This window comes from Cololabis saira, chromosome 14, assembly GCF_033807715.1.
Source record: "Cololabis saira isolate AMF1-May2022 chromosome 14, fColSai1.1, whole genome shotgun sequence".
In the NCBI taxonomy this organism is placed as follows: domain Eukaryota; kingdom Metazoa; phylum Chordata; class Actinopteri; order Beloniformes; family Belonidae; genus Cololabis; species Cololabis saira.
The window spans coordinates 46,847,918-46,873,753 of NC_084600.1; the positions used below are offsets into that span (position 1 = coordinate 46,847,918).

At 42.7% G+C, this 25,836-nt stretch overlaps 1 protein-coding gene across 1 annotated transcript in view; it reads left to right on the forward strand.

Annotated features, from left to right (window-relative positions):
* Window positions 1-25,836, forward strand: part of LOC133460142 (protocadherin-16-like) — a 173,009-nt gene that overhangs the window by 119,312 nt on the left and 27,861 nt on the right. The window contains exons 7-19 of the mRNA XM_061740697.1: window positions 1,284-1,472; window positions 3,709-3,940; window positions 5,375-5,611; window positions 8,241-8,716; window positions 10,809-11,412; window positions 12,794-12,981; window positions 13,516-13,612; window positions 13,713-13,870; window positions 18,279-18,599; window positions 19,163-19,276; window positions 20,269-20,564; window positions 21,256-21,371; window positions 25,326-25,565. Coding sequence (XP_061596681.1) covers window positions 1,284-1,472; window positions 3,709-3,940; window positions 5,375-5,611; window positions 8,241-8,716; window positions 10,809-11,412; window positions 12,794-12,981; window positions 13,516-13,612; window positions 13,713-13,870; window positions 18,279-18,599; window positions 19,163-19,276; window positions 20,269-20,564; window positions 21,256-21,371; window positions 25,326-25,565 — 3,268 coding nt within the window. The remainder of the gene's footprint in view (window positions 1-1,283; window positions 1,473-3,708; window positions 3,941-5,374; window positions 5,612-8,240; window positions 8,717-10,808; window positions 11,413-12,793; window positions 12,982-13,515; window positions 13,613-13,712; window positions 13,871-18,278; window positions 18,600-19,162; window positions 19,277-20,268; window positions 20,565-21,255; window positions 21,372-25,325; window positions 25,566-25,836) is intronic.

Sequence of the window (25,836 nt, forward strand, 5' to 3'; positions counted from 1 at the left end):
TTTTGATGTGGGGGTCAAAGGTCGGGTGGGGGTTGTTTTTTGACCCCTAGGTCGGTGATTACAGATGAGAGCGGGAGGTTCTGGCCGGAGAAGGTGATGCTGGTTATTGGGGATGAGTCTACCTGGTGTGGGTCAGGGTTAGTTAGGGTTGTGCCGGTCAGAACGGCTTCTGTCTTGGTGCTGTTTAACTACAGGAAGTGATGTCACAGTGATGTCACAGACCTCCTGCATCCATCAAGCCTTTCCGAGGGAGAAGCTGCTTTAACAAGCTCCATAAACGCCACCAAACAGCGTTCTGGGTCGGTGAAACCTCCGCCGGTTCGTGACCCGCAGCGCCGGGACGGTTCCCTGCAGGAAGTCTCTGTTGTATTATGGGATTTCTGGCTGTTTTAATAGATTCTTTGAGCCATGTGTCGCCGTGGGGGGGGCGGTTGTCTCGCAGGAAGAAGCTAAATCAACGTTTGTGGAGCGATAAACACGTTTCATTGATGGTGTTCTGTTAGGAGGAGGAATGTGATCTCTGTGACCCCCAACGCTGAAACCCGCCTTGTTCTACTCCTTGTGGGTAGATGCCCATCTCTCGCACATGCTCAGTACAGCAAATTATTTCTTTATTTATTTCATTCATTAAAAGAAAAGCAAAACAGTTCAATATAATTACAACAAATCTCTTTTCTTGAATGAAAGGAAACAGAAAAAAGACTAAGCTTATTTTATCTGTCCCTTTTTCCTAAGAAATCAAATTTCAATTAATGTAATAATAAAAACATTTTTTTCAAGAACTCGAGAAAAAAGCCGAAAGGTTGAGGAAAAAGTTGAAATGTCCAGAATAAATTTCGACTTCATTCACAAAATTTTAGTCTTGAAATTGTATTTCAACATTATTCTCATCATTTCGACTTTTTCTCGAAGTGGACAATAAAAGAAAATCCGAACTGCTGCCGAACTGAACTGAAAGTTATCTAAAGCAGGATGTGTGATGTGGTGACACTTTTAACTCTTTTTCTTTTATTCTATTTATCTTTTTGCTCTGTCTTATGATTGTATGTTGTATTTTTGTATGTTTTATTCTGTAAAGCACGTTGGCTCCTAGATGGGGCTGTAAAGGGCTATATAAATAAATTACATGTAAAAGTTGAGATCCTGGCGTCTGATTGGTCCGTCTCTAACCTCCACCTCATTGGTCCGTCCGTTTCTAACCTCCACCTCATTGGTCCGTCCGTCTCTAACCTCCACCTCATTGGTCCGTCCGTCTCTAACCTCCACCTCTGTTTCTCCTCCAGGTCTCGGCCACCGACGGGGACCGCGGTTCCTTCGGGGCCCTGGTCTACGCCCTGGGGTTCTCCTCTGGAACCGGGACCCAGACCCCCTTCACCATCAACAAGGAGACGGGGCAGATCTGCACCAGCAACCCCCTGGACCGGGACCAGGGACCGGACCGGTTCGACCTGACGGTGACGGCCACCGACGGGGTGAGACCACGTTCATAATAATAATAAATAATAAATTAAAGCTGCACCAGCGATGAACGGGCCTGCGCATGCAATTATCACCAATTATGTTCAAGGACTCAAAACCGAGTCCGATGACTCCACCATGACTCTTTATGTCAAACCATTCAAAAGTTATGACAGAAAATAGGAACTAAAAAAAAGACCAATCAGCTACTAGTATCACTTCCTGTTTAGCGTTGAAGTTTGACGCGGCGCCACGGGCATTTCATGAAAACTCACCATTTTTATAACTTTTCATCGTTAACGTCTTTTGTGTCTCCTGAGCGAGTTTTATGTGGAACGGCCGATCCTGCTAGGAGAAGTTCGTTAAAGTACGACACGTGACAATGGCATAAATTGCGCCAAAATTACACAAGCGTGCTTTTTGGCGTCTAGCGTCGCCACGGTAACACTTTTGACTGAGAAAAGTAATGCACATTTTTGCAGGATGGAGACGCACATTTTGATGTATAACACACCTGGGTGCACGTTACGGTTCGGGCGAAGAAACGGACGAAGAAATGGCATAAATTGCGGCAAAATTACACGATTAATTGAAAATGTCCGACTTCCTGTTCGGTTTCGGCCATGGCACCAAGAGACTTTTCTTTAAGTTGTGACATGATACAGGTGTGTACCGATTTTCGTGCATGTACGTCAAACCGTATCGTGGGGCTTTCGTGAAATGGGGTGACGTTAAACAGGAAGTGATACTAGTAGCTGATTGGTTGATATTTGATAGTTCTTATTTTCTGCCATAACTTTTAAATGGTTGGACATAAAGAGTGGGTGGTGTCATTGGACTCGGTTTTGAGTCCTTGACCTTTGACCCTTGACCGTTCATCGCTGCTTACAGCTTTAATTATTCTTATGGCTTTTTTTTGTAAAATGAAAATAGACTGAGTATATTCTTTGCAAGCGTTTCCTCAAACTTCAGCAGGTCAGATCAGGTCCAGTCGTTCACTTCACCTCCACCTCACCTCACTACGGCGCCTTCCAACATCACATTTAAACAATTTCTCTGGTCCCGTATGAATTGAAATGACGACTTATTGGCCGACGCAGAACTCAGAGGAATTCCAGCTCAGAGCCGTCGTAGTTGCAGGTTATTAGTGATGCCAGGAGTGATTTTCTCTGCAACATTCACCACATTCCTGTCCTGATCCGGCCGGTTCTGCTCGCTGCGTTTCCTTTTAACGTCTCGTTTCAACGTCTCGTTTCAACGTCTCGTTTTAACGTCTCGTTTTAACGTCTCGTTTTAACGTCTCGTTTTAACGTCTCGTTTTAACGTCTCGTTTCAACGTCTCGCTTTAACGTCTCGTTTTAACGGCCTAGTAAAACCTGTCCGAGCTGATTGGCTCCACGTGACGCTCATCTCTTCCTCTACGGCAGATCTGTTGTCCCGGCGTCAGGAAATACAAGTCACTTTTAATTAAGTGATAGAAACCTGCTGCAGGTCTGTGGAGACGATCGGATGGAACTGAAACAGATACAGGATTTAACCTTTAACTATCTCAGCACAACGACTGCATTTCCCTCAGTCAATAACCCTTTCATAACCGGAATAATAGAAATAACCCGGTGAGACGGCCATGTAAACAACAATAACCCGGAATTTGCTCATATTCCAGTTTTTATAAACCCGAATATGAGCCCTGGGTTACTCCTTTTAAAACCATCCAGTCAAACTCACAATCAATAAGAAAATTAAAATAAATTTTGGCTTAACCTTAGTTATAGTTTTCTGTCACTGTGTTGTAATGATGTTAGCAGAGCGTAGGAACCAAGTGTGGTTGTTCAGAGGGACCCTTTAGACCGTAACACCAGCGTAGGAACCAAGTGTGGTTGTTCAGAGGGACCCTTTAGACCGTAACACCGGCCATCCCTGTGTTGTGTTGTCACCGAGTCAATAAAGTACAAAAGATTATTAATGAGTGACGGATAATCATTTACACTACAGTCACCTTTCTCCGACAGCCTTTCTTTCTTTTTAAAACACGTAGTAACACGAGTAGTACGTCCGAATTAATGCCTACTACTGATATTTACTCAAAAGTGTGCCGAACTTAAGTATACATTTTGAGTATATACTGTTTAGTACGGCATTTCGGACGCACCGATTGTCTCCGTTTATCTGAGCGTAGGCTAGCTGGTGTTAGATTTCTGTTAGCCACATTTCGACTACACCATCGTTAACGTTGTGTCTTCCCTCCAGGGCGGTCTGAGCTCGACGACCCGCGTCCGGGTGACGGTGACGGACGTCAACGACAACCGTCCGTCCTTCTACCCGCTGCTCTACACCGTCAGCCTCAGTACCCACAGTGCACCGGGAACCTCCGTCGCCAGGGTAACGGCCAACGACCCCGACGCCGGGGACAACGGCCGGGTGACGTACCGCACCGTGCCAGGAGGGGGCTCCACCTTCTTCACCCTCAACAAGGACACGGGTCAGTACATGTCTGTCCACGTCCGTGAAAACCGGAGGAGAATCACAGTTTTAAATTCAGATAAAATGTCTTTTTTTAAGTGTTATAAAAGATTTTTTTTTCTAAAACAACCATGAAAGTACAAAAAGGCGCAGATATCAGGACGTAAAGGCAGGAAACCTGATTTAGGATATTTAATTGTTTCATTCTTGTTTTATTCTCTTTTCTGCCATGTCTTGACTTTTTATCCCTTTTATCTCTTATCTTGATTTTATTACTTCTGTTTCCTTTTAATTATCAAACCTTAGCACTTTGAGATTTTCAGTAATCTAAAGTGCAATATAAATCAAATGTATTAATTAGAAATTAATTAATATTTAGTAATCGGTTTTGATTTTTGGCTATAAAACAAGTTTGGTGGTTAAATCTGGAGCTTCCTGTTCCGGCTCCTTCAGAATAAGAGAATAGAATAGAATAGAATAGAAAGCCTTTATTATCATTATAATAATATAATGAGATTAAGCAGCAGCTCCATAAAAGTGCACCCATCTATAAGGCTATGTAAAAAACAAAATAAGAAACAGACAATATAAATATATATACACACAAAAGCACAAAAATGAGTGAAAGAATATTGCACAGTGTGAGGTACAGAATAAAAGCTCTGTAGCACCCTATAATGTAATAATTTCCTATAATGTAATAATTTCCTATAATGTAATAATTTCCTATAATGTAATAATTCCCTATAATGTAATAATTTCCTGATAATGTAATAAAATTTGCACTTAACTCAATCGAAAATGTAATAAAACCCAATAATGTAATAACTTCACCAATAATGTAATAAAATATCCTGACTGATATTGTATTAACATTTTTACAGATAATGTAATATCTTATTACATTATTGGGAATTTATTACATGGTACTCAAAGTCTGTAATTTAACCCAATAGTCATTCTGGTGTTTCAAATCCAGCGTGTAAAACATTCTTAGATTCTTATAACACAAAATGTAGAACTCTGGACTGAAAATGAACATATATATTACATTATCTGTCAAGTATTACATTATCAGTTTAAAAAAAAAAAAAAGAAGACCCACCTGAAAATGTAATAAATTCCCAATAATATAATAAGGTATTACATTATCGGTACAAATGTTATTACAATATCAGTCAGGATATCTTATTACATTATTGGTGAAGTTATTACATTATTGGATTTTATTACATTTTCAGGCGTTATTACATTTTCAGGAAATTATTACATTATAGGAAATTATTACATTATAGGAAATTATTACACTATAGGGTGTTACAAGCTCTGTAATAAAAGTTCCTGGTTCCCGGTGTCTGATGTTCTGGTTCCCCCCAGGCGTGATCTCTCTGTCCCGCTCCCTCCTTCAGAATAAAAGCTCGGTAATAACAGTTCCTGTTCTGGTTCCCCCCAGGCGTGATCTCTCTGTCCCGCTCCCTCCACGGTAAGGCCAACTCCGTGATCTCCATGGTGATCTCGGCCGAGGACGGCGGCGGGCTGGCGGCGCCGGCTAACGCGCGGGTGAACGTTAGCGTGGTGGGCGGCTCGGTGGCGCCCCCCGTCTTCCAGCAGGCGCAGTACTTCTTCACGGTGTCGGAGGACGTGCTCCGGGGGACGGAGGTGGGACTCGTCCACGCCGCCACCAAGACCGGTGAGACTCCGCCCACAGATGAGTCACTTCCTGTCTGGTGTCCGTCTGTCTGTCGCGGCCCTGGTACCATCATTCATGTTGTTACTGCTCACACGGGGCCGATTAACGTTCCCTCCCTGCTCAGCTCTGGTACCGGGGCAGGAACAGTGGGTTGCTATGGTAACCCACCAATAGTCTTTATGGATCTTTTTATTCACACACAGGATATTATTATAAAGGACATTTCACAACAACTTTTGACTTAACAGTCTTAACCCCCCCATCCAGGGTCGCCACCCGTCCCTTTAAATATGGAATTGTTACGTAATTGGGAATTAAAAGTAATTAAAGTAACAATAATGAAGAAAATAAAGGACAGGATATATTAAAGACAGCAACATATGTTGCACAGTTCTTCATTCCTGAAACATCCCCTGAGCTTGATATGGTTTGACACGGGACATACAGGACTGTCTCAGAAAATTAGAATATTGTGATAAAGTCCTTTATTTTCTGTAATGCAATTAAAAAAACATTTTGGATTCATTACAAATCAACTGAAATATTTCAAGCCTTTTATTATTTTAATATTGATGATTATGGTTTACAGTTTAAGATTAAGATTCACAAAATATTCAAATTTTTAGAGATAGGATATTTGAGTTTTCTTAAGCTGTAAGCCATGATCAGTAATATTAAAGGTATTGTGACATGAAAAACACATTTTTCTTGATTTTTTGTGTTTTGTTGGGTGTCTTGACATCATTACACCCAAAAAACAACAAAGTTTTCATTCTTACCATTCAGTGTATTGTGTGCTTTCTGGGATTTTCCGCATAACTATGCAAAAACGGCGCATGTGGTTTGGTGGCGGATCGTTACGTAACGACCCGCTAAATCACCGCCCCCTCCACCCAGCTCCCTGTCTCCGCTCCTCTCCAGCGCACCATAAAGGCTGATTTATGGTTCCGCGTTACACCGACGCAGAGCCTACGGCGTAGGGTTACGCGGCGACGCCCCCCGTACGCTGAACCCTACGGCGTAGGCTCTGCGTCGATTTAACGCGGAACCATAAATCAGGCTTAACACGGAGCTGTTTAGAGCCTCTTCTGTTCTAATCACCGGAGGAAAACTTCTAAAAAGACCCGCGGCCACTGACTGGACTTAAGATAAGGGGACACTTTATTTACATGCCTTTATTTTTATGATTGTTTGCTGTGGTTCTCCCTCCTGCTTTTCCGTGCATGCTTCGCCTGTCGCTCCCGGCTTAACTCTCCGACGCCGCTGTTAGCGTATGGTTGGGTTGGAAGGGGTTTGGAGGAGGAGCGGCGCAATGATTGACAGGAAAGGGGGAAAAGGAAGCGTTTTTCAAGGCGCAAAAAAACACTGTCATAAAAAGCCAGGAATGGAGTACTAGAGTGAAGTTTTTCTTGTTACACTCTTTTAGACACATTTGAGGGATGTTGGCCAAGACTTTTAATAGTGTTAAAAGCATGTTAAAGATGATGTCACAATACCTTTAAAAAAAACAAAGGCTTGCAATATTTCAGTTGATTTGTAATGAATCCAGAATGTATGACATTTTTGCATTACGGAAAATAAAGGACTTTATCACAATATTCTAATTTTCTGAGACAGTCCTGTATATTATGGTCTTATTTATTGATGTCATAATATACAGGTGATTAAACGGTTTCCAAATTTCTTCGTACATCCCGAGTTTGTTTTTTAATGTACGTGTTATTCTCTCCATTGACCTACATTGTGCCATAACCTTGATCCAAGCACCGATTGTAGCTGCATCCATTTTCTTTCAATTAAGAGCAATAATCCATTTTGCCTGCAATACAGCAAAATCAATAAATGTACGTTCTTGGGGTTTCAAACTGAGATCTGCTGGATATAGATGCAGCAATAACAACGTAAGCTCCAGTGGAATATTCATACAGGATAAGCATGGTTTTATTAATGACCCAGTACTTTATTAAAGACACAGTACTTATGGAAGAGAATCAGGGCCAGGCAGGAGAAAAATGAAAGTAATATTTTAGAGGAGGAAGATTTTTTTTCATTATGCACTTCGAGAAAAAAGTCGAAATGTCGAGAAAAAAGTCGAAATGTCAAGATTAATGTTGAAGTACAATTTCGAGAAAAAAGTCGAAAAATTGAGAAAGAAGTCAAAATTTCGTGAATAAAGAAAGCAAAATTTAAACATTATTCTTGAAATTGTATTTCAACATTAATCTCGACATTCTCGACAGGTGAAGGCCATATTGTATCTGTAGGATTTTTTTTAAATTCTTTCTTTCTTTCTTCTGATGAAATGAGGGCTTTTTTCCCCCTAAACGTGCCCCAAAAGTCACCAAATTTTGCACCAAGCCAGACCTGGTGATAAATGTGATATTTAATGGTTTGCATTAATGGGCGTGCCCTAACGGCTCAACAGCGCCCCCTAGAAAACTTTGTGCCTCAAGCCCCACAATACGGTTTGACGTACATGCACGAAAATTGGTACACACCTGTATCATGTCACAACTTAAAGAAAAGTCTCTTGGTGCCATGGCCCAAACCCAACAGGAAGTCGGCCAGGGCCCGTTCATCGCTGCTTGCAGCTTTAATTATTATTATTATTATTATTCCCTCCCTCCAGGCGTCTCAAAGGGCGTGTTCTACTCCGTCTCCTCCGGAGACCCCGACGGCTACTTCACGGTGGACGGCGGCTCTGGTACCATCCGGACGGCGCTGCCGCTGGACCACGAGACCTGCTCCAGCCTGGACCTGGAGATCCAGGCCCGGTCCGGGTCCCCGCCGGCCTACGGGACCAGCCGGGTCCGGATCACCGTCTCCGACGTCAACGACAACGCGCCGACCTTCCTGCCCTCGTCGTCCGAGTCCATCGTGCTGCCGGAGGCCACCAAGATGGGGGCCGTCATCTACCGCATCTCGGCCACGGACCGGGACTCGGGCCACAACGGCCAGCTGAGCTTCGACCTGGTGTCGGCCGGCGCTGCCGGTGGTGCTGCTGGCGGCGCCGGCCAGAGGACCTTCGGCGTGGACCGGAGCACCGGGGAGGTGCGGCTCATCGGGGCGCTGTCCTACGACAGCGTTCCACGCTACGACCTACAGGTAGGGACGTGGACCGAGTAGTGGTGTAACGATACACTAATCTCACGATAACGATACGATATTATAGCAGTATTTTTTTAACAACCTTGAATGAGGAACATGTGACTGGTTCTCATGAATTACAAATTTATTCTCGTAATATTATGACTTTATGCTTAATAAAGTCATAATATTACGACTTTATATAAATATTCTCGTAATTTTATGACTTTATTCTCGTAATTTTATGACTTTATTCTCGTAATATTACGACTTTATTCTCATAATATTACGACTTTATTCTCATAATATTACGACTTTATTCTCGTAATATTACGACTTTATTCTCGTAATATTACGACTTTATTCTCATAATATTATGACTTTATTCTTAATAAAGTCGCAATATTAGACTTTATTCTCGTAATGTTACGACTTTATTCTCGTAATATTACGACTTTATTCTCGTAATATTACGACTTTATTCTCGTAATATTACGACTTTATTCTCGTAATATTACGACTTTATTCTCGTAATATTACGACTTTATTCTCGTAATATTACGACTTTATTCTCGTAATATTATGACTTTATTCTTGTAATATTACGACTTTATTCTCGTAATATTACGACTTTATTCTCGTAATATTACGACTTTATTCTCGTAATATTATGACTTTATTCTCATAAATTACGACTTTATTCTCATAATATTACGACTTTATTCTCATAATATTACGACTTTATTCTCATAATATTACGACTTTATTCTCATAAATTACGACTTTATTCTCATAATATTATGACTTTATTCTTGTAATATTACGACTTTATTCTCATAATATTACGACTTTATTCTCGTAATATTACGACTTTATTCTCGTAATATTATGACTTTATTCCTATAATATTACGACTTTATTCTCATAATATTACGACTTTATTCTCATAATATTACGACTTTATTCTCATAATATTATGACTTTATTCTTGTAATATTACGACTTTATTCTCATAAATTACGACTTTATTCTCATAAATTACGACTTTATTCTCATAATATTACGACTTTATTCTCATAATATTACGACTTTATTCTCATAATATTACGACTTTATTCTCATAATATTACGACTTTATTCTCGTAATATTATGACTTTATTCCTATAATATTACGACTTTATTCTCATAATATTACGACTTTATTCTCGTGATATTACGACTTTATACTCGTAACATTACGACTTTATTCTCGTAATATTACGACTTTATTCTCGTAATATTACGACTTTATTCTCATAATATTATGACTTTATTCCTATAATATTACGACTTTATTCTCGTAACATTACGACTTTATTCTCGTAATATTACGACTTTATTCTCGTAATATTACGACTTTATTCTCATAATATTATGACTTTATTCCTATAATATTACGACTTTATACTCGTAACATTACGACTTTATTCTCGTAATATTACGACTTTATTCTCATAATATTATGACTTTATTCCTATAATATTACGACTTTATTCTCGTAATATTACGACTTTATTCTCGTAATTATACAACTTTATTCTCATAATATTACAACCTTTTTCTCATAATATTACGACTTTATTCTCGTAATATTACGACTTTATTCTCATATTACGACTTTATCTCGTAATGTTACGACTTTATTCTCATAATATTACGACTTTATTCTCGTAATATTATGACTTTATTCTCGTAATTTCCTTTTCCATTTCTTTTGTCTTAGTTTGGCCTTAATACTTTCACTGTGCAAACTAAAAAAAAATTAGACGAGGATAAAAATGTAATTTTTTTCCTTTGGTTTATCACAATTCGCTCAGGCATGTGAACATTCACAAGTCGAAATGTCGAGAAAAAAGTCGAAATGTCGAGAAAAAGTTGAAATTTCGAGGAAAAAGTCGAAATGTCGAGAAAAAAGTCGAAATGTCGAGATTAATGTTGAAGTTCAATTTCAAGAATAAAGTTGAAATTTCGTGAATAATGTCGAAATTTTGCCTTTTTTCTCGACATTTCAACTTTTTTCTATTGGTATCGGTATGGATAAATCCCTAACGATCCACCTCCCTCCTCCAGGTGACGGCGAAGGACGGCGGAGCTCCTCAGCTCAGCTCCACCTTCACGCTGGTGGTTCAGGTTCAGGCTCCGGACGCCGAGGGTCCGAACTTCGACACCCTGATCTACCGGGTGGAGCTCCGGGAGAACTCGGCCCTGAACACGCGGTTCCTGCAGGTCCGAGCGCTGAACAGAGAGGCTGCTGGGAACTCTGGCTCCTCGTCCTCCCCCATCTCCTACCGGCTCCGGCCCGACGGCGACGCCGCCGGCTTCGGCGTGGCGCCGGACAGCGGCTGGCTGTTCGTGCGCAGCGCGGTGGACCGCGAGGTGAAGGACCTGTACCTGCTGACGGTGCTGGCCACGTCGGGCCGGGCCGGGGCCGCCGCGGGGCCGGGGGGGGCCGGCCGCACCGGCAGCGCCACCGTTAGGGTCACGGTCACCGACGAGAACGACAACGCCCCGCGCCTGAGCCAGGACCGGGTGTTCCTGGCCGTCAGGGAGAACCTGCTGGCCGGGACCGGCTTCGGACGGGTGTCGGCCTCGGACCGCGACGCCGGGCTCAACGCCCGCCTCGCCTACCGGCTGCTGCACCAGGACCGACGCTTCCAGATCAACGCCCAGACCGGTGAGGAGACGCTACACCAGTGGGGTTTCTGGCAGACATTTTAGATTTAGTCTTAGTCTTTTAGACGAAAATGCTGATTAGTTTTAGTCACATTTTAGTCATTTCTATATGTGATAGTTTTAGTCTAGTTTTAGTCGACGAAAACTCAAAAAGATTTTAGTCGACGAAAACTCAAAAAGGTTTTAGTCGACGAAAACTCAAAAAGGTTTTAGTCGACGAAAACTCAAGAAGTTTTTAGTCGACGAAAACTCAAAAAGGTTTTAGTCGACGAAAACTCAAAAAGGTTTTAGTCTAGTTTTAGTCGACGAAAACTCAAAAAGGTTTTGGTCTAGTTTTAGTCGACGAAAACTCAAAAAGGTTTTAGTCTAGTTTTAGTCGACGAAAACTCAAAAAGGTTTTAGTCTAGTTTTAGTCGACGAAAACTCAAAAAGGATTTAGTCTAGTTTTAGTCGACGAAAACTCAAAAAGGTTTTAGTCTAGTTTTAGTCGACGAAAACTCAAAAAGGTTTTAGTCTAGTTTTAGTCGACGAAAACTCAAAAAGGTTTTAGTCTAGTTTTAGTCGACGAAAACTCAAAAAGGTTTTAGTCTAGTTTTAGTCGACGAAAACTCAAAAAGGTTTTAGTCTAGTTTTAGTCGACGAAAACTCAAAAAGGTTTTAGTCTAGTTTTAGTCGACGAAAACTCAAAAAGGTTTTAGTCGACGAAAACTCAAAAAGGTTTTAGTCTAGTTTTAGTCGACGAAAACTCAAAAAGGTTTTAGTCTAGTTTTAGTCTAGTTTTAGTCGACGAAAACTCAAAAAGGTTTTAGTCTAGTTTTAGTCGACGAAAACTCAAAAAGGTTTTAGTCTAGTTTTAGTCGACGAAAACTCAAAAAGGTTTTAGTCTAGTTTTAGTCGACGAAAACTCAAAAAGGTTTTAGTCTAGTTTTAGTCGACGAAAACTCAAAAAGGTTTTAGTCTAGTTTTAGTCGACGAAAACTCAAAAAGGTTTTAGTCTAGTTTTAGTCGACGAAAACTCAAAAAGGTTTTAGTCTAGTTTTAGTCGACGAAAACTCAAAAAGGTTTTAGTCTAGTTTTAGTCGACGAAAACTCAAAAAGGTTTTAGTCGACGAAAACTCAAAAAGGTTTTAGTCTAGTTTTAGTCGACGAAAACTCAAAAAGGTTTTGGTCGACGAAAACTCAAAAAGGTTTTAGTCTAGTTTTAGTCTACGAAAACTCAAAAAGTTTTTATTAGACGAAAACTCAAAAAGGTTTTAGTCTAAACTCAAAAAGGTTTTAGTCTAGTTTTAGTCGACGAAAACACCACTGCAACACACCTTCCTCCTGACGCAGTAATCCTGATGAGTTCGTGCTGACTCTAACCTCCGTGTGTTTTCCTCCAGGGGAGATCAGCACCCGGCTGGCCCTGGACCGGGAGCATCAGTCCAGCTACCAGCTGGTGGTGGTGGTGCAGGACGGGGGCACGCCGCCGCGCAGCGCTACCGGCACCGCCCACATCACGGTGCTGGACGACAACGACAACGCTCCAATATTCACCCACGTCAGGCCGGACAGGGAGCTGCTGCTGCAGGTGAGGCCGGGACCAGGTCTTGCCTTGAACCAGTTCCTGGGACCAGGTCTCGGACCAGGTCCTTGGACCAGGTCCTGGGACCAGAGCGACCCCATCCAGAGTCAGAATCCGAATGGGGCCATTTGGCATGAATTTTGACATAAAATCTCCCTAAATCACAGCTTCATGAAATTTGAATATGTTTACGTCCACAGCGTGCCGAGTCTGGGAACATTTGTACGATGTCTCTACGATAACCTGTTGCCTAGCAACAAGCGTCCAAAGTCAAATAGACATTTCTTTTTTAAATTGAAGGTTAAATATCGCAAAAATTGTAATAATTGGCATAATGAGGTTGTACGGTCCTTTAGTGCCGAGTGATCGGGCCGAGTGTTTGAAAGTTTGAACGATGTCTCTTTGATAAAGTTCGGCCGAGCAATAAGCGTCCTACTGATATTTACTCAAAAGTGTGCCGAACTTAAGTATACTTTTTGAGTACATACTGTTTAGTACGGCATTTCGGACGCACCGATTGAGTCTAGATGTTTGTTCCAGGTGACGGAGGGACTGCCGTCCGGGACGGTGGTCGGGGCCGTGACGGCCAAAGACCCGGACGAGGGCGAGAACGGGACCATCTACTACTCCCTGTCAGGTGAGTGTCGTGCACTTGTTGACCTCGGAGGACCAGGGGCCCGGGGGCCTCCCTCTGCCCCACGACCAGGACTCAGTCTCCTGTCCAACCTTGTGTCCAGGTCCCCGAGCCGAGCGGTTCTCCCTGAACCCGACCAGCGGGGAGCTCCGGACCGCCGCCCCGCTCAGGTTCGTGGAGAGAGCCGAGTACGGGTTTACGGTGACGGCCGCCGACCACGGCTCGCCGGGCCAAAGCTCCACCTGCCAGATCCGGATACAGGTATCTGTATTTATTATATTTATTTATTTGATAGGGACGATGCAGTCAAACATAGAAACTTTAGTCCATTAGTCCAGGTTTCCACTCCGTTAGTCTAGGTTTCAGGTATTTTTTGTATTTATGTATTTATTTGACAGGGACGATGCAGTCAAACATAGAAACTTTAGTCTGTTAGTCCAGGTTTCAGGTCCGTTAGTCCAGGTTTGGGGTATTTTTGTATTTATTTATTTATTTGACAGGGACAATGCAGTCAAACATAGATTGGTTGGTGTTGAAGAATATTATCAAAACCAGTTCAGAAGTCACTGTGGTGTAGAGAGTTTTATTCAGTAGCCGGCGGTGAGCAGACCTACGCAGATCAGGTCTGGGTTGGTGTGCTGACCACGAATGGTTGAAATCATGACTCGTTATACAGTAAGTTCAAAGCACAAAAGGCAGGAATCAACAAGCCAAAGGTGAAAGACAAAAAGCAATTAAAGGGTATTTACAGTCAGATGTGATCTGTGGCCAAATGCCGTCCTCGGGCATTCGGCATGAATATCATTCAGTTGTAAATTACCCCATAGGGTGTTCTCGTTATTCAAGTCTGTGGCCAAATGAGTTGGTATTAACATATCAGTCAGTCAGGAACTTCATCATATGGAGTTGGTATTAACATATCAGTCAGTCAGGAACTTCATCATATGGAGTTGGTATTAACATATCAGTCAGTCAGGAACTTCATCATATGACATTCCCGTGGTTCAAGTCTGTGTTGAACCAGTTCCAAGGTGTAACCCCTGCAGGGGAAGGAAGCTGGAGTTTCACGTCAGCCACAGTGTCACAATGCCTCATCATTGGTTAGTTAATTAGTCTGGCTCTTTGATCCGGAGCATCAAACCCGAGGATGGTGGATAGTTTGATCTGAATCTCCATCATTGAAATCTCCGTATGAAAACACCAGCGTTTTTGCTACGTGTAAATGGGGAAGAGCTGGAGGAGAAACTGAAGCGTTTCCTGTTCAAACACGAGCCTCCATCCAGACTCGTACGTGTTTCCTGATCCGAGGGTTGGGACTGTAACCAAAACCCCGATCGGGGGGAGATTCTGGACGAGTTCCTGAACTCTGAGCAAATTCAGTCCTGCACGTCTTCATCCGATACCAGGAATTCAGCGGGAGAAGAAGAAGAAACCCTGATAACAAAGGGAGGTGTGCGTGTGCAGCTGCACACGTGTGATTTCAGAGGAAAGGGAAGCTAATCACGGCGCTAGGGCTTCCCTCGGACTTGGCCGGCCTAGCTTTGTGTGACAGCGTGATTAGACGGAAACAGGCAGCGCTGGAATCAAACGCTCCCAGATGAGCCTGACGAGATCGCTGACGAGATCCAGCTGCAGATCAGAGGAGGACGGGGACCGCTAACAGTAGCAGGCGCGGCTACGCTAACACACACATGCAGAAACACACACACACACACACAGAAACATGTCCAGATAATGGGTTGGAGATAGAATCAGATGAAAACAAACACAGTTATGATCGACTACGGTCCAGTAAACAACGTTCAAACATTTGCAGCCGAGAAAAACCATGACGTTAAGATCCGTCAGAGATAGTTGACCCTAAAACACGACCAAAGGTGACAGAGATTTTACAGCTTTATTATTATTATTATTATTAGGGCCCGAGCACTGACAGTGTGAAGGCCTTATTGTATCTGTAGGAATTCTTTCTTCTTTCTTTCTTTATTTTTCCGACTAAATGAGGGCCTTTTTTCCCCCTAAACGTGCCCCAAAAGTCACCAAATTTTGCACCAAGCCAGGCCTGGTGAAAAATGTGATATTTAATGGTTTGCATTAATGGGCGTGGCCTAACGGCTCAACAGCGCCCCCTAGAAAACTTTGTGCCTCAAGCCCCACAATACGGTTTGACGTACATGCATGAAAATCGCTACACACCTGTATCATGTCACAACTTAAAGAAAAGTCTCTTGGCGCCATGGCCCAAACCCAACAGGAAGTCGTCCAGGGCCCGTTCATCGCTGCTTGCAGCTTTAATTATTATTATTATTATTATTATTATTATTATTATTATTATTATTATTATTATTATTATTAGTAGTAGTAGTAGTAGTAGTAGTAGTAGTAGTATTAGTATTAGTATTAGTATTGTCCCTGCTTTTGATTAGTTATAATGGATTTTGGCAAAATTGATTTCAAATATATTTTACTTTTTAATTATTTTACTCTTAGTTTAAATTTCATTGTATTCTTGTATTTTGTATTTTTTTATTTATTTATTTATTTATTTGCTCAATGACAACAGTAAAGTTTTTTTTATCATACAAGGACAAATAATTTGTGCAGGAGAGGAAAAGAAGCCCGAAGCGCTTATAAAAAATCCTCCCCCTCAATACAAAATCACCAAAACAAATCAGTCAATAGAAAAAGAATAGAAAGGAAAATAAAATGTAAAAGAAACAAAGAAAAATACAATAAACACCCAAACAAAAATATCTATGAAATGGCAATTTCATTTCAGTAAGAATAGCCTGTTAATTTTGTCTAAATAAAAGATACCCCATTAAGTTGGTCCTAAACATTTTTAAGGATGACGCTAACTTAAGAGATCTATCTAAACAGTTCCAGAGTTGAGGGCCATGGAATTTGATGTACTCATCTTATTCTATTCTCTATCTCAATATATTTGAATAAATGATTCAGCGATTTTTAAGAGTGCAGCACTTTGGTCGACCTCTGTTGTTTTAAACTAAGCTAAAGATGGTTGGTTGGTTGGTTGTTTGTTTGGTTGTTTGTTTGGTTGGTTGGTTATTTAGTTGGTTGGTTGGTTGGTTGTTTAGTTGGTTGGTTGGTTGGTTGGTTGGTTGGTTGGTTGTTTGGTTGGTTGGTTGGTTGGTTGGTTGGTTGGTTGGTTATTTAGTTGGTTGGTTGGTTGGTTGTTTAGTTGGTTGGTTGGTTGGTTGGTTGGTTGGTTGGTTGGTTGGTTGGTTGTTTGTTTGGTTGGTTGGTTATTTAGTTGGTTGGTTGGTTGGTTGTTTAGTTGGTTGGTTGGTTGGTTGGTTGGTTGGTTGGTTGGTTGTTTGGTTGGTTGGTTGGTTGGTTGGTTGGTTGGTTGGTTATTTAGTTGGTTGGTTGGTTGGTTGTTTAGTTGGTTGGTTGGTTGGTTGGTTGGTTGGTTGGTTGGTTGGTTGGTTGGTTGGTTATTTAGTTGGTTGGTTGGTTGGTTGTTTAGTTGGTTGGTTGGTTGGTTGTTTGGTTGGTTGGTTGGTTGGTTGGTTGGTTGGTTGGTTATTTAGTTGGTTGGTTGGTTGGTTGGTTGGTTGGTTGGTTGGTTATTTAGTTGGTTGGTTGGTTGGTTGGTTGGTTGGTTGGTTGGTTGGTTATTTAGTTGGTTGGTTGGTTGGTTGTTTAGTTGGTTGGTTGGTTGGTTGGTTGGTTGGTTGGTTGGTTGGTTGGTTGGTTATTTAGTTGGTTGGTTGGTTGGTTGGTTGTTTGGTTGTTTGGTTGGTTGGTTGGTTGGTTGGTTGGTTGGTTGGTTGGTTATTTAGTTGGTTGGTTGGTTGGTTGGTTGGTTGTTTGGTTGTTTGGTTGGTTGGTTGGTTGGTTGGTTGGTTGGTTATTTAGTTGGTTGGTTGGTTGGTTGTTTGGTTGTTTGGTTGGTTGGTTGGTTGGTTGGTTGTTTGGTTGGTTGGTTGGTTGGTTGGTTGGTTGGTTGGTTGGTTGGTTGGTTGGTTATTTAGTTGGTTGGTTGGTTGGTTGGTTGGTTGGTTGGTTATTTAGTTGGTTGGTTGGTTGGTTGTTTGGTTGGTTGGTTGGTTGTTTGGTTGGTTGGTTGGTTGGTTGGTTGGTTGGTTGGTTGGTTGGTTGGTTGTTTGGTTGGTTGTTTGGTTGGTTATTTAGTTATTTGGTTTGTTGGTTACTTAGTTGGTTATTAGTTAGTACCCCATGTCAGTTAGTTAGTTAGTTACTAACCGTTTCCTGTCCCCCCCAGGTCCTAAGCTCCGCCCGTTCCCCCCCCTCGACCTCTGTTAGTTAGTTAGTTAGTTAGTTAGTTAGTTAGTTAGTTAGTTAGTCACTAACCGTTTCCTGTCCTCCCCCAGGTCCTAAGCTCTGCCCGTTCCCCCACCACCTCAGTTAGTTAGTTAGTTAGTTAGTTAGTTAGTTAACCCTAACTGTTTCCTGTCCTCCCCCAGGTCCTAAGCTCCGCCCGTTCCCCCCCCTCGACCTCTGTTAGTTAGTTAGTTAGTTAGTTAGTTAGTTAGTTAGTTAGTTAGTTAGTTAGTTAGTTAGTCACTAACCGTTTCCTGTCCTCCCCCAGGTCCTAAGCTCTGCCCTTTCCCCCACCACCTCAGTTAGTTAGTTAGTTAGTTAGTTAGTTAGTTAACCCTAACTGTTTCCTGTCCTCCCCCAGGTCCTAAGCTCCGCCCTTTCCCCCACCACCTCCGTCCTCTCCGTGACGCTGACGGCGGAGGAAGGCTCCGCCCCCGGCTCCGTGATTGGCTCGGTGCGGCCGGACCAGCGTGGCTCCGCCCCCCCGGCGGGTCAGGTGACCTACCTGCTGGTGGGCGGGTCCGACCAGGACGGCACCTTCATGGTGGACCGTCTCGGCGGCGACGTGCTGCTGGTGCGCGAGCTGGACTACGAGCGCGGCCACCGCTACACGCTGCACGTCGAGGTGTCCGACTTCTCCGGGAACTTTCCCAGCAGCCACCTGGTCAAGCTGGACATCCAGGTGAATAAAACATATAAACATTTAAAAAATATATTAAAATGCACTGCAAAAACTCAAAATCTTAGCCTTAGACTTATTTCTAGTTATTTCTAGTAGAAAAAGATAAATCTTGTTCCACTGGCAGATTTTTCTACTTATTTCAAGTGAAAATTTACTTGAAACAGGTGAAAATTGTCAAATAACAAGTTATTTTTCTGGTAATGGCTCTCGTTTTAAGTGTAATGAGATTTTTTGACTAAAAATTAGACATTTTAACTAGAAATAGGACAAATATTCCTGGTAAGTTTTTGAGTTTTTGCCGTGTATTTAGAGAAAGCGTGGGATAAACAAAGAAAAGTAACATCTATGTGAAAATTCTGGTTTTTGTTGGGGAGAAAGAAATATTAAGTATTTTTATTTTTATTTATTAATTTTTTTCTTAATTTGATTTATTTATTTTGTTTTTCTGGTGTACATTGTAGCTCCCAATTAAGTGAGTGTGATATTGTATATTGATGATTTTCTGTTTCTGGTGTCTTATAATAATTCATTCATTCATTCATTCATTCATTCATTCATTCCAGGTGACGGACAGCAACGACCACGCTCCCCGCTTCCTCCAGGACCCCGTTACCATAGTAACCCCCGAGAACGCCGAGCCAGGGGCCTCGATCTACACCTTCCAGGCCGAGGACCAGGTAGGCTAACCGCTAACGGCAGCTAACGCAGACCGAGGACCAGGTAGACTAGCTGCTAACCGCGGCTAATACAGGCCATAAGGGAAATATTCCACCACCAGCCCAGCCGAGGTCGTCATTTTGATTTGATTTGATTTGAAGATTTCTATTTCGAACGCATGTTAAAAAAAAATATTATAATTATCAGAAATATATGGAAGACGCGGGGGCGTGAAGTTTGCCTCAGCAAAGTATATTTATTTATGCGATATTACGACTTTATTCTCATAATATTACGACTTTATTCTCATAATATTACGACTTTATTCTCATAATATTACGACTTTATTCTCATAATATTACGACTTTATTATCGTAATATTATGACTTTATTCTCATAATATTACGACTTTATTCTCAAAATATTACGACTTTATTCTCATATTATTATGACTTTATTCTCGTAATTTCCAATTTTTTTGTCTTAGTTTAGCCCTAATACGTCGTACATGCAGGGTTGAAAGCCAAGGAATCAAAAAGTCGAGAAAAAAGTTGAAATGTTGAGAAAAAAGTCGAAATGTCGAGATTAATGTTGAAATACAGTTTCAAGAATAAAGTCGAAATTTTGTGAATGAAGTGGAAATTTAATTTCAATTACATTTCAACTTTATTCACGAAATTTTGACTTTTTTGTCAACATTTCGACTTTTTTCTCGAAATTTTATTTCAACATTAATTCTCGCAACAGTATGACTTTAATCTCGTAATATTACAACTTTTTTCTCATATTATTATGACTTTATTCTCATAATTTTAGAACTTCATTCTCACATTATCACTTTATTCTCGTAATTTCCAAATTTTTTTGTCTTAGTTTGGCCCTAATACTCGTACATGCAGGATTGAAAGCCAAGGAATAAAAATGGGTTTTGATGAGTTTTAAAAAGGTCTGGACTGAAATGTATTCTCGTAATATTACGACTTTATTCTCATAATTTCCATTGTTTTTTCAGGACGGCAGCGGCCCGAACAGCGAGCTGCGTTACTCCATCCAGCACCGCTGGCCCGACTCCCCGGACCTGCTGCTCCTGGACCCGGTTAGCGGCGTGCTAACGCTGGGCCGGCGTCTGGACCGCGAGGCCACGCCCTCCGTGTTCCTGGTGGTCCGGGCCACCGACCAGGCGGCCGACCCGGCCCGGCGCCGCTGGGCCTCCGTCTCCGCCCGCATCTTCGTCACCGACCAGAACGACAACGCGCCCGTGTTCGGGTCGCCGTCGGCCGTCAGCGTCATGGAGGACACGCCCGTGGGGTAAGAGGACCGGAAACAGAACTAGAACTAGAACCATCAGGCGGGGGTGTGGTGCTGGTACCCTACAGTGTTAAATAATAATAATAATAATAATAAGAGCTGCGATGAACGGGCCCACTCTTTATGTCAAACCATTAAAAGTTATTGCAGAAAGTAGGAACTATCAAATATGGACCAATCAGATGAAGGGGGGGCGCGCTTTTCGGTGTCTAGCGTCGCCACGGTAACGCTTTTGAAAGAGAAAAGTAATGCGCGTCGTCACAGGATGGAGACGCACATTTTGATGTATAACACACCTGGGTGCACGTTACGGTTCGGGCTGAATTAATTGCTGAAGGAATGGCATAAATGTCGCCAAAATGACACGATTAATTCAAAATGGCCGACTTCCTGTTAGGTTTTGGCCATGGCGCCAAGAGACTTTTCTTGTGACGAAATGAGGGTCTTTTTTCCCCTAAACGTGCCCCAAAAGTCACCAAATTTTGCACCAAGCCAGTCCTGGTGAAAAATGTGATATTTAATGGTTTGCATTAATGAATAATTGGTGAAAATTGCGCGCGCGAGGGCCCGTTCATCGCTGCTTGCAGCTTAAATTTATGTTTTAATTGTGTCTTGCCACTTGTAATGTCGATGTAAAGCCCTTTTAATTGTGTTGAATTGTGCTACAGATAAACTTGTCTTCTGGTTCCAGGTTCGTGGTTCTGTACCTGACGGCCCGGGACGACGACGAGGGCGACAACGGACGGGTTTCCTACCGGATCCAGGCGGGAAACAGCGGGGGCCGGTTCAGCCTGAACCCCAATACCGGTACGTTCTGCAGACCAACGGCCTTCACACATCACACAGCCGGATTTAGATTACTTTCGGCCCATTTTGGCCCCTTTTGGCCCAGTTCAGCCCAGTTCTCCTCTTTATCTACACTGATGCTCCAAGGAAGTGTCTTTATCCGGGGTGTGAAAGTGAACTGGTATTTTATTAGCAGTTAGCTGAAGTGCAGGCTGTTCATCGTTGGGGGGTTATGGTTCTGGCTCATCAGAACCATAAACCGGGCCTTGATTCAGCCTCCAGATGGAGTCGTGACGTCGTCTCTGGCGTGTCGACTTCTCTCCTGGTTCCTGGTTCGTGTCTCGGCTCGTGCTGCTGAGCTTGTGGTTAGCGAGAGCCGTAATGGCAGATTAGCGTTTTAGCCTGATGTTTGGGGGTAATTAGCCTGATTATCTGCCAGCTCTCTGTTATTCCACGTTGTTTCTGCTTTTACGAGCTTCTCCAAGCTCCTTCGTTTGCTCCCAAGTAGCTGGAAAAGTAGATGTACACTTTATTTATCGCTCGTGCACTTTAATCTGCTTGTTCTGGCGCTAATTTAGCTTGTTCTGGCGCTAATTTAACCTCGTTCTGGCGCTAAATTCAACCTTGACTCAGATGAGACGGAGTAAAACACACACCTCTCTCCCATCGTCCGTCCTTCCTCCCTCACCTCCGTCCTCCTCTCTTTAATGACCCAGCAGAACTGAAACAGTCCTAGGTGAGACCGGGGGGGTTCAGGGAGTTGGACCTCACACACATCAACCCCCCCACCAAGAAAACACTCCACTAGCGCTGAGTGTCTGGCGCGACGCCGCGTTTATAAGTTATACGTCTCTCAGGAACCGGAGCTACAAGAACATGGATGGTTGTTTCCTGTTTGGCCCGAGGAAACCGGGGTGATGAGAGGCCTGGGGGGGCCGATGTAAAAGCTGAGCGGGGGCCGCAGACGTGATGCAGCATCCTTTTATTTATTTATTAAGGATCCCCATTATCTGGTTTCCATAACAGCCAGTCTTCCTGGATAGATACTAGACAAACCCGTCAACTAAAATAAATCATATCCACAACACACTAAACTATGGAGTATCAGGGCCAGGCAGGAGAAAAAATATTTGAGAGGGCAAGATTTCTTTTTATTGTGCACTATTGTGCAAAAAAGTCGAAATGTCGAGAAAAAAGTCCAAACGTCGAGATTAATGTCGAAATTTTGTGAATAAAGTCGACATTTCGACTTTTTTCTCGACATTTCAACTTTTTTCACAAAATTTTACACAAAATTTTATTTCAACATTTTATTTCAAAATTAATCTCGACGTTTCAACTTTTTTCTCGACATTTCGACTTTTTTCTTTTTTCTCCTGCCTGGCCCTGATTCTCTTCCGTAACAAACAGATGAAATTACCGTCTTAAATAGAGTTTAAGTTTCCTCCTATAAAAGTGTATTTACTGTAAATACAGCAGAGATATTGAGGTAGATAATTCCAGAGAGACATTAACCTGTAGATAAAAGAACGAGCCACAAAAAGAAGCTCATCTCGTTGAAATAATAGCTCGACCCGTTTTTATGGACGTGTTCGTGGTGCAAAAGCTCCTGCAGCTTTATTCCGGGGGTGATGACAAGGCTAGGGGGGGCAGATACAGACCTATACAGGCCTGGGGGGGCAGATGAGAGAGCTGGGGGGTAGAGACGACAGACAGACGCGGCGTAGCCTCCTTTACATGACGAACGTATTCGTTGCTCGAACTCTGGCCGGTTCCTGGTGTTGGAAAAGCTCTTGCAGCTCCGGCGGAGCTTCTTTTACTGGTCCTGGGAGTCTATAAATGCTGCTGTTTCTACTTGAGTCACACGTTTACAGAGGTGGATTGGCTTAAGGAATGAGACCCAACACCTCAACCGGCTCCAAGAGATGGAGGGAATTTGGTTGGAAAAATGTAATTCATTTTTTATTACTCCAAACCCAACCCAAGAGAGCTCATGGAGCTCCACTGCTAATCTCTCTGCAATGGCTTCCAGTTGCAGCATCAAGTTCAAAGCTTCTGGCTACCAAACAATCACCCAAACGGTTCCTCAACACCTTCACTCCTTCATCCACAACTCTGCTCAGCCAGTGAAAGATTCCTGGTTCTTCCACCACAACGTGGTGTGAAATCACTAGCTTTTCTTCTCCGTTGTTCCCCGATGGTGGACCAACCTACCAAACTCTGATCTGCAGGTCTCTCTTTTAAGAGCAAGCTAAAGACGCAGCTCTTTAAGGAGAACTTCTGCATCTAGTAGATGCATGCACTTATGACAAGATGGCGTCTTCTTAGACGTAGCTTTCTTAGATAGGCTATATATGTGTGATTTTGTGATTGTGTTGTTCTCTCAGATGTAAGTCACTTTGGATCAAAGCGTCTGCTAAATGAGAGTAGTAGTAGTAGTAGTCCAAAAATTAAAAAATAAACTGGGTGAGCAACAATATTGCTGGAGACAGTGTGGCCAATCGAGTGCCAACCACTCTCACATTTTCTGGTCGTGTAAGAAAATACAAGCGTGTTTGATCCTGAGAGCCGTGGAGAACGTTCTGGGATATGAGTTTCCTAAAGATCCCCGAGTTATTTACTCAGGACTGATACCAGAGGATGGAATAAAGAAAGAGGACATATACATTTTTAAAATTCTCTTGCGGCTAAAAAAGCCATTAGAAGAAAGTGTCTGAAGATGGAGTCACCTGGACTGAGCCAATGGTTGGACGTTGTAGAAGAAACACGATCAATGGAACAAATTACCTGCACCCTATGGTGTAAAACAGTGATGTACTTAGCAAGATGGACAACATGGCATTATTATATAAGACAGTAGTGTCTCCCCCCCTAGGGCTGGGGATCAATTCAAATGTCAAGAATCGATTCAGTCCCGATTCTTAAGATTCAGAATCGATTATCAAGATTTGATCCGATCCCGATATAGATTTGGGTTAGTGATATTAAAACTGTTTTTTTCCAGCTGTTGCATGAATGATATGACTGTAGTTGTGCAACATATTAATACTAGTACTAGACAGAAGTGCCACGGGACTACTGCCGGATGATTGCGATTTTGACGACATTCCCTATATCAAATCATTCAAAAGTTATTGCAGAAAATGTTGTGCATACCCCGCCTGTCAAAGTCACATTTTATGAATCCCAACACCTATGTCTACATTCTGACAAAAAATTATTTGTCTCCTTTTTATGGTTTGGCCGTGAGCTCAAGTTACAAATAAAAATTCAGGTTATTTTTTACTGTTTCTCTCACTCTACCAACCGACATTCCGCACTCTAGGTTTGACGAAAAAGTGATTTCCAGTCCTCGCTTGTGTGCTCATATTTTTAAAAGTTTACATTTTAGGAAAAAACTGTTTGGGATTTTGGAGAGAGGGGAAGTTTTCCTCCGTTTTAAAGTTTGAATGACATTTCTACGTGCAGGTATGAGAAAGTTAGGTGACTCAGAAAAAAGGTGAATATTGGCTTTTTTTTTACCTCTTTCCATCCACAGTGTGACATTCCGCGCCACACACATACATGGGAAAATCTCCCCATTAGTTTGGAAATCTGGAAATGTTTTATCTATTTAACTATTTGTGCAATCGCTCTGAAAATCCACAGGACTGTAGTTAAATTCAGGGCCTACAACTTTGTAAATCGGTTCAGAATTTTTCGAGTAATGGTGTGCGAGTGGTGAGCCCCCAAAGTTCTCCCAATGCGTTCCGGATGGCGTTAAAAGCACACGTTTTCGCACAACGTGCAAAAACGTGCACGCCAATCGCTACTAAAAGTCATACCACTCGATTCCCGATGAGGGCGCACGTTTCTACGTTTTTACTTTTCGCGTTTTCTCAAAGCTGCGGGACGAGTTACGCGCTGAAGTTTATACGGAAGAATAAATAATAAGCCTGAGCAATAATATATGATTGGTTCCCTCTCTCTCCGTAGGAGCTCTGTCCATCCAGAAGGTTCTGGACCGGGAGCAGCAGGACTCCTTCAACCTGACGGTGTTGGCGGAGGACGGCGGTTCTCCCCAGCTCTCGTCCTCCACGCTGCTGCGCGTCACCGTCATCGACGTCAACGACGAGGCCCCGGCGTTCACGCAGGACCAGTTCCAGGCCCGGGTGGTGGAGAACCGGGGACCCGGCACCACGGTGATCCGGGTGGAGGCCACGGACCGGGACCAAGGTCAGAACCTCAGAACCGAGGACTAGAACCTCACTCAACATATCAAAATATTGGGGCCGCTGCCGATTTCCTGCAGCCCAGGCCGGGCTATAAAGACCACCCCGCCCCCCCCCCCCCCGTCCACGGTCCCATGAGTTCTCCGTGAGCTATGCAGAAGCCACAGCTCCTATTTTAGCATGAAGAGCTACTAGCTACGGGCCGCGTGGTTCAAAATGGCCGACTATCGCCGTCTCATCCAGTGAAAAACAAACTCGGAGGCTTCATGGCCGAG